Source organism: Capra hircus, chromosome 3, assembly GCF_001704415.2.
Source record: "Capra hircus breed San Clemente chromosome 3, ASM170441v1, whole genome shotgun sequence".
Lineage (NCBI taxonomy): Eukaryota > Metazoa > Chordata > Mammalia > Artiodactyla > Bovidae > Capra > Capra hircus.
The window spans coordinates 86,143,556-86,156,984 of NC_030810.1; the positions used below are offsets into that span (position 1 = coordinate 86,143,556).

Sequence of the window (13,429 nt, forward strand, 5' to 3'; positions counted from 1 at the left end):
GGCCGGCGGCTGTACGTCCTTCCCGGACGCGCGGCTGATTGGCCCGTCAAGGGGGCGGGGCCGGCCTCCGTCGGCCTGTTTTAGGCCTGCGTTTCTTTATCCTCATAAGCTGGTCGCTGCAAGTGAAATCTTACTTCGAAGCCAAATATATTAAACGGGTATGAAGCGTATTTTCTTATTGATTTATTTTCTCTAAGTTCTCGAATACTTAACATTTGCAATAAAACATAAGTCTATTCTGAGCGTAATTTTTTTAATGGGGCATGGTTAATGACAACAGTAGTCCTGTAGTATTGGGTACTGGGGGGGGGTTTGGAGAGTGCACGCTTTGTGGTCATTGGAAATAGTAAGTTTTGCTTTGATTTTTGTCCTTAAGTATTGGCCTTGCAGGTTCAGAAAATTCTCCAAAGAGGAAATAATGAATTTTACACATTAGGAGGAATGAGAGGTGTCCATAAGTTATTGGCAGCAAATTTCAAAGTATGTTAAAATTTGGCATATTATGTGGTACACTTGAGTGTGCGTGTTGCTTTTCACAATTTTTTTTAAAGTAATATACACCTGACACAAAATTTATCATCTTAACCATTTTTAAGAGTAGAATTGTCACTAAGGACATTTATATTGTTGTGCAAGTATGACCGCCACCCATCTCCATAAATCTTTTCATCCTGCAAAACTGAAACTCTGTGCACCTTGTAAAATTCATTATTTCCTCTTTGCCCAGGGCAATCACCAAAGATACTCATCTCTATGAATTTGTCTACTTCAGGTACCTTGAGTGGAATCGTAAAATATTTGTCTTTCTGTGACTGGCCTATTTCACTTAGCATAATATCCACAAGGATCAACCATGTTATAACATGTATCAAAATGTCCTTCCTTTTTAAAGGCTGAAAGTATTCCATTGTATTGTATACCACAACTAATTTATCTGTTGGACTCGTTTCTTTCACCTTTTGGCTCTTGTAATGCTGCTATGAACATCAATGTACATCTCTGTGACCCTGATTTCGGTTATTTTGAGCATATATACCTCTGAAGTGGGATTGCTGGATCAAACAGTAATTGGTTTTCATTTTTTTGAGGAACCACCTGAAGTCCAGTGGTTAAGACTCAGCACATTCATTGTCGTGACACAGGTTCAATCCCTGGTCGGGGGACTAAGATCCCACAAGCTGCACGGCATGCCCAAAAAAATAAAATGAAAATGAAACTTGAATCAGACCTCTGAAGCTTCTGCCAGGGAGAAATCAAGGTGTGTACCACCCTCCCATCCCCACTCTCCTTCCATGAACCCCCCACTGAGGAGTCAGAGAACGTAGATACTCCAGTTCTCTTCTTTCACATGAAGCTCCAAGAAATCTATTTACTTCCATGCAGAAGACAGTGAGGATACACAGAAAAAATGACATGTAACCAGATAGCTATTGAAATAAGGTAACTTTTAGTGCTTATTATCTAATGCACTGCAAAGGGAAAATGAATACCCAACATATGGGAAGATCTTCAAACTTTCTCCCTGACAGTGATGGAGGTAGAAGACATAATTTTATAAACACTTTTTACCATGAAGTTGATCTGGTTTACCTCAAGAAATTGCCCCGGCCTTTTTTTCCCTACTTTTAAACTTAACGCTAATGACCTGCTATAATATCTAGAATGTGTAGTACTAAGTATGAAAGTACATTAAAGGAGACGGGCCTGTTTTTAGCAAAATTCCCTTCTGCATACCTCAGAGGTAGGAAAATGGTACTACTGAATAGCTACAAACTAATCAGACTTCGTTTCTAAAGTACTCAATTCAGTGTAGCTGCAGTCTAACTTAGAATTTATGCATTTTGCCTGGCTTTTATTAATCAGCTTTCACAGGATATTCAGGATAGAAAGTTCTCTAGATAGTGAATAAAAGAGAAGACACAAAAGTTGCCGAGTAAACTGGAGAAACAGCATTCTAGATTTAAAACCACAGACACTGAGAGACAGGAGTAGTTTAGGTGTAAAGAGGTCTTTATTGAAATAATAGCACAGTTACACTTCTAATACCTTTTCCACTTGTATACAATAGATTAAAAATGCTTGCTACATACAGTGCACGGACAGTTCAATAATTAGAACCAACTCAAATGCATTTAAAATAAATAGCCTATTTAATAATTTAAAGTAAATTACTGTACAATATGAAAATAAAGGTACATAAATGTTAGGATCTACAATACCATAGAAATAAAACCATTATTCTGAATTACACAAAACAGTGCAAGAAAAAAAAAGTCCAAATAAGCTCTTGGAGTGCAAAATTTAAATTTCCCATTTTAAATTATCATGCAGACATAGCATTTCAAGCCATGCTATAGTCTATGGCAAAGTTTTCAATTTTTAAGAGGAAAAATGCTAGCCAGTTAATTTACTGTACCATCAAGTGTTGCATCACATAACGCTGCTGCTCTGCCTACAGTACAGTTTAGAAGGGAGGTATCTTGTTGCATTCAAAAAATTGAAATGAACAAGTTTCTGAAGCAAACACGTTTACCTTTTAAGCCTGAAACAAAATAATATGACAAAGTAATAATTATATCCCTGGGTTTAAGAAAAAAGAAAAGGCCTATACCACATAATGCACTAAGAAGCAGTTTTCCATCCATTTTAAAACTCCATAATGATCCTTAGTTAAAGTAACAATGTAACTCTGGAGAGACATAAAATTCTGACCTCTAGCTGAAAAGTGAGACAGTATCCTCAGGGGTTGTGAGAAAAGCAAAAGTAATTTCTGAATACCTATGTTTAATCTGTGTAGAACTTGGTTGCATTACATGTAGTAATATGCTTAAAGTATAGTTCAGTTTCAGTATGTATATAAAACTGTTATTTAGGCAAAGATCAAGGAATGCGTTTAATACTAAACCGAACACACATCATCCACCTTGACTTTGAGTGCACACTGACAACATAAGAGCTCTTCCGCAGGCTTTGGCAACAAGACTACATACAGCAGGTCACAGCAGCACGAGCTCACGTGGAAGACTCAAAGCACTGCAGAATAACACCACCCAACAGCTCCTATCACAGGGGTACATGGTAATAAGGGGCTTCCTCGTGCTAAGCCACTTTCCAGGTCAATCCATCTTCAGCTTTGTAATGTTCTCAACTCAGTAGTCTTAAGTCTCTGCTTTCACTGCATAGACTGACATTGGCTGTACTCTATCCATTGTAAGTCCAGAGGGTTACAGTTCTGTCTGCAGAGGATGACAGGAAGGAAAGATCCTGGGTGTGCCATCTGCACTGAATCACTTTGTCTTTGTGTTCCCCCACCACCATTATAGGAAGCTGTTTGGTGAGGTCTCCTAAATTAAAGAAAAGAGATTTGATTTACGTTACAGAGTACGTATAGATTTCATAGGCCTCCTATTACTTTAAGACACTACAGTATATAAAAGCCTAACATCAATATAGTACATTGAAAGTTTAAACAATTTAAATTACTGAAGACCTAATTACATGAGCAGTATTTGGTAACACCTACACAGCCACACGACACAGCTGCCACTGTCTCCTTGAAACCCTCTCACTCCTATCTCCTCGCCTTCAGGGCCACTACACCCCAGTCTCCTTTGATGACTGCCCTCTTCTTCCTGACTTAAATTCTGGTGAATCCCAGCAGTCAGCTTTCAAATTTGTTCCCTTTCTACTTCACCTGCTATGAAATTTCATCTAGTACCATGCTACCACAGCCATTTAGATACTTACACCATCCATGCATATTTCATCTCCAACTTTGACTTCTCACCTGAGCTTCAGGCTAGTATACATGTAGCTATTCGACACCTCATTTGATTGCCTTAACAGTCATCCTAAGTTTAACTTGTTTAAAGCAAACTCTTGCTTTTCTTGCCTAAACCTGTTTCTCTCCCTACCTGTCTTCCTCATCTCAATTAATGGTACCATCTGCTTTGCTCATGCCAAAAACCTAGGAATCAGCACTGATTCCTTTTTCCCTCCCTGCCCAAATCTAATGAAAATAAATTAAAATACATTCCTAATTCAGTCGCTTCTTACTATTATACCTCTCACTCTACAACCCTAATCCAAGCCACCATCATCTCCCATGGAACTGGTCCAGTTGCTTTCTCACTAATAATTATACTTATAATCTACTGTCCCTATAACTCAAAATTATATTTTAAAATTTCAGACCATATCACTCCCTGTTTTAAATCTTCCAAAGGATTCTTATTCTGCTTTTTTAAATGCCTACAAAACCCTGCCTCTGATTTATTCTCCTGCCTCTCTCCTTTGGTTCACTAAATTCCAGCCACACTGGTTTCCTGTAGTGTCATGATTAAACCAAACCCATTCCTGCCTCAGCATCTTGACCTATGGTCTATTCCTAGGGTCCTGGCATGGCTTGTTCTTCTCATCAGGTCTCTATGCAAATGGCACTTCCTGGTGAGACCTCCTCTAGCCTGTCTAGCATAGGTTTCCCCTGTCTACCTTGTTACTTTCTCTTACCTTGATAATTTTTTAATAGCACTAGCCAATACCTAAAATTACATTGTTTATTAGTTTGCTTTTTATTGGCCTCTTAAGTGTAAGCTCCATCTGTAAGAAAGTTACCTGTCTTATTCATCTCTCTAAAAAAACTAGATACTGGAAATATACAGATTATATTAATACCCTAAGTATTTTAAAGTAGGAGTAAACAGGAGTACATAAATGTATGTTTTAACATTTACTATCATTGAACTCAAAATGATCCAATATAATAAATGTTGATTCTTTATTTTAGAAACTATTTAACAATAAAAATAAGACTATTCACTTGGTTTAATAATTTGTCACAATACATTATGAAGTAATTTGCTAATAAAAGCTATAAAACTGAAACTTGAAAATGATGTATAGTCAATTACACTAGATTAACATAAAAGAAAGACCCCAAATACAATGGGAAAGACTAAAAAAAGGGGGGAAGAGCAACTTCCATCACCTTGTAGGTCTGTCACCTTTATCTTCATATCATAGGATCCTGTTAGCAAGTAGTGAGCTCCAGGAGAGAAGCGAACAGAGCGAACATCACTGGAATGAGGGTGGTAACTTTGCACCATTCTTCCTCCTCTTATGTCATATAACATGCAGCTGGAATCTTCTTGTCCTGTGGCTAAAAGACGGCCACTGGGGTCTACAGCTACAGATGCCACTGCACTGCCTGCAGAGCAGGAGGAATGAAAGTTTCAATATGCAGAAGTCAGTATAGTTACACTTCAACAGCTATTTATTTTCACTGAATCATACACTAAAGATTTAATACAGCTTGTTAATACTGTTAAGTTATGGAAGAATCCAATAGTCAACTGATAAATACTTGCATCCTTAGAAGCAAGATTCTTTGAGAAATGAGAAAGATCTTTTTTTTTTGGTCCTCTGGGAGAACCCCCTGGAGCATTACCTATAGTGCAATAGATGAGCCACTTTTCCCAATGCAGTGTTCTCACTGCTGATTAAGTGTCCAGAATTCTCCTATGCCTAGCTCAGAGTCTAACTGGGAACAAAAGATTAAATAACAAAATATGTTTTAGGACACAGTGTGGAAATATCTAAGCAACACATAACTACCAACAGGAACTGAACTAAAAATAAGCTCTGAATCCACAGGTCAGACCCTTTAGGCCACACAACAATGCCTCCCGTTCAGTTCAGTTGCTCAGTCATGTCCGACTCTTTGTGACCCCATGAATTGCAGCATGCCAGGCCTCCCTGCCCATCACCAACTCCTGGAGTTCACCCAAACCCACGTCCACCGAGTTGGTGATGGCATCCAGCCAGCTCATCCTCTGTCGTCCCCTTTTTCTCCTCCCCCCAATCCCTCCCAGCATGAGTCTTTTCCAATGAGTCAACTCTTCACATGAGATGGCCAAAGTACTAGAGTTTCAGCTTTAGCATCATTCCTTCCAAAGAACACCCAGGACTGATCTTTAGAATGGACTGGTTGGATCTCCTCGCAGTCCAGGGGACTCTCAAGAGTCTTCTCCAACACCACAGTTCAAAAGCATCAATTCTTCAGTGCTCAGCCTTCTTCACAGTCCAACTCTCACATCCATACGCAACCACTGGAAAAACCATAGCCTTGACTAGACAGACCTTTGTTGGCAAAGTAATGTCTCTGCTTTTCAATATGCTATCTAGGTTGGTCATAACTTTTCTTCCAAGGAGTGAGCGTCTTTTAATTTCATGGCTGCAGTCACCATCTGCAGTAATTTGGGAGCCCAGAAAAATAAAGTCTGACACTGTTTCCACTGTTTCCCCATCTATTTCCCAAGAAGTGATGGGACCAGATGCCATGACCTTCATTTTCTGAATGTTGAGCTTTAAGCCAACTTTTTCACTTTCCTCTTTCACCTTCATCAAGAGGCTTTTTAGTTGCTCTTCACTTTCTGCCATAAGGGTGGTATCATCTGCGTATCTGAGGTTATTGATATTTCTCTGGGCAATCTTGATTCCAGCTTGTGCTTCTTCCAGCCCAGTGTTTCTCATGATGTACTCTGCATATAAGTTAAACAAGCAGGGTGACAATATTACAGCCTTGACGTACTCCTTTTCCTATTTGGAACCAGCCTGTTGTTGCATGTCCAGTTCTAACTGTTGCTTCCTGACCTGCATATAGGTTTCTCAAGAGGCAGGTCAGGTGGTCTGGTATTCCCATCTCTTTCAGGATTTTCCACAGTTTATTGTGATCCACACAGTCAAAGGCTTTGGCAATGCCTCCAACGGGGTGCAAAATGATTCTCAGGGGACCAAAAAAATCCTAAATGTTAACAAGGGTTTGTAGCCCTTCAAAGTTTAGCCCTACCAAACCAAAATCTCATTCCTTACCATTTAATTTCTCTTGTTAGGAAAAAAGTTAATTTTGTTTTTCCCCTTAGGGGAAGCAATAATGAAAATAAGGTTGACAAACACTACTGTAGACCAAAGTAGCCTGGGAAGACTTCACAGAAAAAGGGGACATAAGTTAGATCCTGAAGAACAGTAAACAGTATAAATAAGAGAGAATGCATTTACATGTATTACACATACATGTAATTAAAAATAATCTTTGCTTGAATTTTTTATAGAGAAAAGAGGCTATCAGGAAGAATTACATGAGAAGTTGTTTAAAGAAAAAGAATAAAAACATTTAAGGATAGGTAGTTTAGTTTGGCTGGAGTTACTTGATTCAACACGATAACATAAAAGGTAGCTTATAGCTAAGACATAAAAGCAGGTTAGGGCTAAACCTGTCAAGCATCTTGAAAGCCAAACTGTAAGGTGTGAGCTTGTTCCTGTACAGAGTATAACATCACTGCAGGTCTAAGCAAGAGACTTACATGATCCAAGGGGTGCTCTAGGAAGATTATGTGAAAGTGTGTATCAAATTAAAATGGACAGACTACAGAAAAACTGAAATAAAAGAATAGCAGAATAATCAAAGAAAATGAATGAACACAATTCAGAAAAAACTGAATAAAGAATCAATAGTCTTGGGAATTAACTGCCTGACTGGAGGCAAAAAAAAGAAGTCAAAAATGAGCCCCAGATTTCAAATCTAGGTGCATAAGGAAATAAAAGAACCATTATCAAAAACAGAAAATGGGAAGAAGAGAGGATATAACGAGTTTAGCTTTACACATGCAAAGTTTATGGTGACAACAGAAATCTAGGTTCATTTATTCAACAGTTATTATAACACTACTGCTTTGGGCCAGGCACTATGCTAAGTCATTTCAGCTGTGTCCAACTCTGTGCGACCCCATAGACAGCAGCCCACCAGGCTCCCCCGTCCCTGGGATTCTCCAGGCAAGAACACTGGAGTGGGTTGCCATTTCCTTCTCCAATGCATGAAAGTGAAAAGTGAAAGTGAAGTTGCTCAGTCGTGTCAGAGTCCCAGCGATCCCATGGACTGCAGCCTACCAGGCTCCTCCGTCCATCGGATTCTCCAGGCAAGAGTATTGGAGTCGGGTGCCATTGCTGCTGCCTTTGTGAAACTTAAAATCTACTTTATATTGAAGGAGACCAGCAAAAAACACACAAATATATAATCTTAAGTACTGATAAAAAGTCTGAAGGAAATAAATGAAGTTCAAAGACAGAAATAACAGTAAGGTCCCAATTAAGGCAAAGAAGCCTTTTCTGGCTAGGTGCTAGAAAAAGCTGAGGCCAAATATGAGTAGCACTTGACCATGAGAAGACAAGTGGAAGAACATATCTGAGTTGATTCAAAGTACAGAACAATGTCCATGAAAGCTGAGAGGAAAAAGCATTTTCAAAGAAAACAAAAAAATTAAGCATGTAAGACAGGCATTTTCACTTGGAAAAGTACCTTAGAATTGCTATTAAAAAATAGAAAGGCAGAAAAGGGACTCTAAAATAAAAATAATGGCAGAATGTCACTCTTAAGATACCAATATTTTAAAAGGTGATCTGTAAAACACAAAGAGCAGTAACCTCAGTTTACATGGAGCAATCCATGTTAAGTTAAAAAAGTAAGGCAAATATGCTACAATTTGTATCTGTGTATATGTGTGTTTAAAGGAGAAGGGAAATTATACACAAATATTTTGGTTATATACTTACAGAGTATTTCTAGAACAATAAATAAGAAACTGGTCCCTTAGGGAAAGACACCAAGAAATGGGAGTAAGAAGAAAATGATCTATAACCTTCTGTTCAATTTCTGCCATATGTATGCATTTAAAAATGTTCTTTTAAAAGGTCTGAGTTCTAAAATGCCCTAACAGAATAATTAGGGCATGATACTTAATCTCCCTGGGTCTCGGTTTCCTTAGTTGAATATTATTTTTACAAAAAATAACAGATGAAGGAATTTAAGAATTTAAAGTAAATTTAAAGTAAGAATTTACTCAATAAAATATCAAGTATTTAGTTTATATTGTTCCTATTTTTTAACATATTTTGCAGGGGCGAAGAAGTAGGTAGGTCAATGCAATTTATAAAGTTTCTTTCTCATATAAATGTATTTAAATTCCAGAAAAACCTACCAGTTCCATGGAATGTTGTGCCAACAACACGAACACAGCTTGGTACTCGAAGATCCCAGAACCTAACAGTCTTATCTTGGGAACCAGATGCAATCATCCAGCCACTCCAAGTATAAAGTGCTAAAATATGCCCTATAAAAGATCAGAGAGTCAGTTATTACTGTGGGACAGTAATTTGCTATAACACATTCAAAGCTAAGTATTCTTTATTGTTGAGCGTGTTTATAATCTAGTTACTCAAACTGTGCGGTAGAGATTTTCCACATATATCAAATATATTGGCAATTTCAAAAAATTAAATTCAGTAAAACTTGTATCAAAATCATAAACCTTTAGTGGTGAGTCAAATATTTCAGGACATCATAACTAGTACTGAAAAAAAAAGTACCATTTGAAATTATGGCAAATTTTCCAAAGAGGAAACACAGGATTACAGCGTTACATCACCAGCTTTAGAAGGGAGAGACCTGGGGAAGATACCCCTGTTTTGTCATGTTCAGCTGTAAGATAATGAGCAAGTCATTTTGCCTCTTCAAGTTTTGCTTTTTTCACGTATAAAATGGAGACAGAACTTCAGGCTTATAAGGTTGCTGTGAGGGTTAAATTAAGGAATTATGTGTGTAAGAAAGCCTTTAGCAAACAGGAAAATGTCAGCTACAGTTACTGTGTTGATATCCAAAGTTCATGACTTAGTTTTTGAAATAAAACATTCCTCTCCTGAAGAAATCCCTTTTGATGCAATATACCCTCATTGATGAAAATGCACTGGGGAAAAAAGCATGGGATGAACAAAGGGAACAGTAGCATCTGAGACTGATATCACATACCAGTATGTCCACTCAGAGCATGGAGGCCCTGTCCTCTCTGACAGTCAGTTGTATAAATGTTACAATCCCCTGCTCCAGCACTTATCAAAATAGCTCCACCACTTTCTGGGCCTTCCATAAATGCCAAGTCTCTAATTGTCCCATCATGCATACTAAATTCCAGATCCGGTCCTGAAACAGCAATAAGAATTTTAAAAAAAGACGCTGCTCAACTTACTGTGATAATTTAAAGATTGTTAAACTGCCTCCAAACTGACCAAGAGGAGGAGAATGGTAGAGTGGTATGCTCTATAGTCATTTGAGGATTGATATAATAATCAATTTCATTTTACTGAATAAAAAATACATCTTCAAGAAATCAAAATATCGACTCAGTTACCACCATCACTAAAACAGAGCCATGTGCAGAGTTACCTTCTTGGCTTTTATCTCAAAAGAAAATGAAAGAAAAAAACAGATACTCTAGAAAATATTCACGAATACAAGTTATTCACCCAGCCACCCACTGGAAGTTATTCACCCAGCCACCTTGTAAGAATTTACTAAAAAAGAATAATGCTTCACGAATGCAAGCAATTGTAAAACAATTCTTAAGGGTATATTCTTAGATTTTACTAAAAACAGTACAGAGCTGTATTGTGGGGAAACATAAAGAACACACCAGGAGGCTATTGCTTACATACTCGGCCCCTACCTGTTGCATTACAAGTCTCTGCATTGAAGGGCAGCACTTTGACGTATTTGTCATTTGACCCTGTCGCAAGTAACTGCCCACAGGGACTCCAGGCCACACAGTAAATGGATCCTTTGTGATGTTTATTCCTTTTAAAACGTACCACTGGCTGCTTAGGTATGTCATGTGCACTGGAAAGAAAAATTGCAAAAAGATATTTCAATTTCTTACTTAGTAAATGAATGTGAAGTTTCTATATTATCGTTGTTTTTGAGGGAGAGAGCAAAAACATATCAGACAACATATTAATGACACTTTTCAAAATCTTAGATGAAACAAATTTAAAGCATATTTAAAACCAAAATCCAAACATAAAATTATTAATCATTATTAGTCTCGAGTCTTATTTCAGACCACATACAGAACAGAATATTTTTAAGTCTTCATTTTACATATTTTTCATGGATTTTAATTCAGAAACTCAAAAAATTTCTAAAAAAGAGGTAGCAAGTCTTCCAAATTTAAAAAGCTTGATAAGCATTTATCAAAGATATAATATGAGCAACTGCCTCGGGCAAAGAGAAGACAAAGCATAGAGAAAAAATAAAAGCAGCTACAGCTCTGTCCTGAGTTTAATATCTGGCAGGGATAGATGTTTCATGACTATCCATATACAGTAAAGGAAGTATTGAATATAAATGTTATAGTCCAGTACAAGGTACTAGGCCTTAAAGGACAGGAAGAATTATTACACAAAAAGATGAAGGCAGGTGAACTGCTTCAGTGAAGATAAAACACAGTAGAGAGACCGGTCCAGCATGCAGCATGGGAAAAAGTGTGGGGCTGTGAGAAACCTGGGGCATTCCAGAGACAGAAAGATAGGATGGGTGAGCAGCTGCAAGTCCAACTGAGGAAGCTCTTAAATGCCATGCTCCTTGAGAGCTTGGCCTTTAATGGGAAACTAACATTGGTTTAGTGGAGTAGTAGCCTCTTATCTGTACTTTAAAACATACACTTAAGACCTGATTAGGTATAATGATAATATCAAGTCTCTGTAAGAAAATGTATTAATACATGTTTTTGGAGAACCATCCTAAAGGGTGAAATGACATATCCATTAAAATACTTCAGCAAACAAAAAGGATGAAGCAAATACAACAAAAATCTTGACAATTACTGCATTTCAGTGGACTAATCTCCACTTCTGTGTATGCTTAAAATTTTCATAATTAAGACATTTTTAAAGAACAAGAAGAATATTGATAAATCTTCAATTCTTAGAAGGTGTTTAATAGTGATAGAGAAAATAAATCAGATCAAAAGATTCTCTTTTTAGTTGCATATAAAGTTCATTGCTAGGGCCAACTAATTCTTTAAATGGACTTTACCTTCATCCATTTTGTTCCATCTCCACTGCCATCACACCAGCCTTTGACAACAGCCTTTCTCTTAGCATTTAATCTTACTGTCATCTGACCCAAGTTTATCACAGTACTGTTCTGTTGAAAACTTCCAACAGCTTCCCTCTGCAGTCACCATAAAATCCAAAGTGGACACAAAGCTCTGCGTAATTCAGTTCACATGTACTTCTGTAGCCTTATCACACTCTGCTCACCATACTCCAGCCGATCTGAACTCATTTTGGTTCCTTAAAAAGCCAAGCTCTTTCTCACTTCATGATCCCTCTAACCTTATCTTCTTCCTTGTTTTCACATGGCTAGGTTCTATTCACCCACAGATCTCAACTTTAACACCTCTTCTTCAAAGAGGTCCTACTCTGACTCCCCAGTTCCCTCATCTCCCCATCTTACTGCACCTTGTACCTTCTCTTCATAGCACCTATCACAATGTATAATTACATTTATGAGTGTGTCTATCTGGATAATGTCCACCTTCTCCGCTAAAACAGAAGTTCCATACGGTCAATAACATGTTTGTTTTACTCGCAACTATCCCCAAAGCCTAGCACAGAGAAGGAGCTCAAAATGTATTTGTTAAATAAATGAATTTATTTTTCATAAAAATCAGTTTCTTCAAGAAGAGTCTATGAAATACTTGTGCCAGCATGAAAAACACAAAAAGGGAGAGTCAGTTTAAGATCAGATGAACCCTAAATATATAGTCTTTGGCATTGCCTCCTATTGTTGCTCTTTTCCACTCTCTGATCTGGAATTCTGCCTATTCTCTCTCATATAATCCTGTAGCACCAATAAATGACATTACTATCACCTAACATGATCCATACTTCTTTTCTCAACTTTTAAATGCTACTACAGACCAATAGCCTATATTTCTAGTTTCAGATACAGAGATATACCAAAAAATGCAAATAAATAAATAATCTCACCCCTCTGTTCTCCAAATGGGTTATAATAAAAAAAAGCCTTAAGGGTTGTAAAAAATTTCCAAAACACATTATGATATGTACTGCTTTTCATGTTTAAAATTTTAACCTCTGTGGCTTGCTTCGCTTGAATGTTTTTGTCTACTGGTATGAAAACTATTCCATTTGTGGCCATTTCTCTAACCACAAAATCTACCAAATAATCCATGCCCATTTATTTTGACAGTAAAAGCTTTAACAAATAAATTGACAAAAAAGAGCCCAAATCCAGTTTTCTGTGAGATTACGTCTAAGATATTTGCTTTCTCAGTAACTTTAAAGAATTAGTTTTATACCTAATACATAAGGTCATATGCTTGTTTGGTTTTTTTTTAAACATATGCCTTTAAAGATATATCCCTTATTTTCAAATCCCATAATCTGTTAAAACAAGAGAGTTTAAAATCATAGTTAGGTTGACCAAATGAAAACTGAATCTTTCTAGATCAAAATGGTCAAATATCACACACCTCAACCTAACACTTCTTTGAAGCTATTAGTATAAGACATTCAA

The 13,429-nt window shown here is 37.3% G+C and overlaps 1 protein-coding gene and 1 long non-coding RNA gene across 5 annotated transcripts in view; one reads left to right on the forward strand and one right to left on the reverse strand.

The window, feature by feature from the left end:
• Positions 78–9,127, forward strand: LOC102172228. The gene is made up of 3 exons (XR_309884.3): positions 78–158; positions 1,143–1,258; positions 9,023–9,127. It is a non-coding gene; the product is annotated as an uncharacterized LOC102172228 (long non-coding RNA).
• WDR47 (WD repeat domain 47) overlaps positions 1,990–13,429 on the reverse strand; it is a 63,504-nt gene continuing 52,064 nt past the window's right edge. For 2 of the 4 annotated variants that reach the window (XM_018045846.1, XM_018045848.1), the window contains exons 11-15: positions 10,554–10,723; positions 9,860–10,036; positions 9,033–9,164; positions 4,988–5,206; positions 1,990–3,344 (exon numbers count right to left, since the gene is read on the reverse strand). In XM_018045846.1, the coding sequence (XP_017901335.1) occupies positions 3,202–3,344; positions 4,988–5,206; positions 9,033–9,164; positions 9,860–10,036; positions 10,554–10,723 (841 nt within the window). In that variant the 3' untranslated portion in view covers positions 1,990–3,201. The remainder of the gene's footprint in view (positions 3,345–4,987; positions 5,207–9,032; positions 9,165–9,859; positions 10,037–10,553; positions 10,724–13,429) is intronic. The other 2 variants (XM_018045847.1, XM_018045849.1) reach the window with 1 other exon arrangement.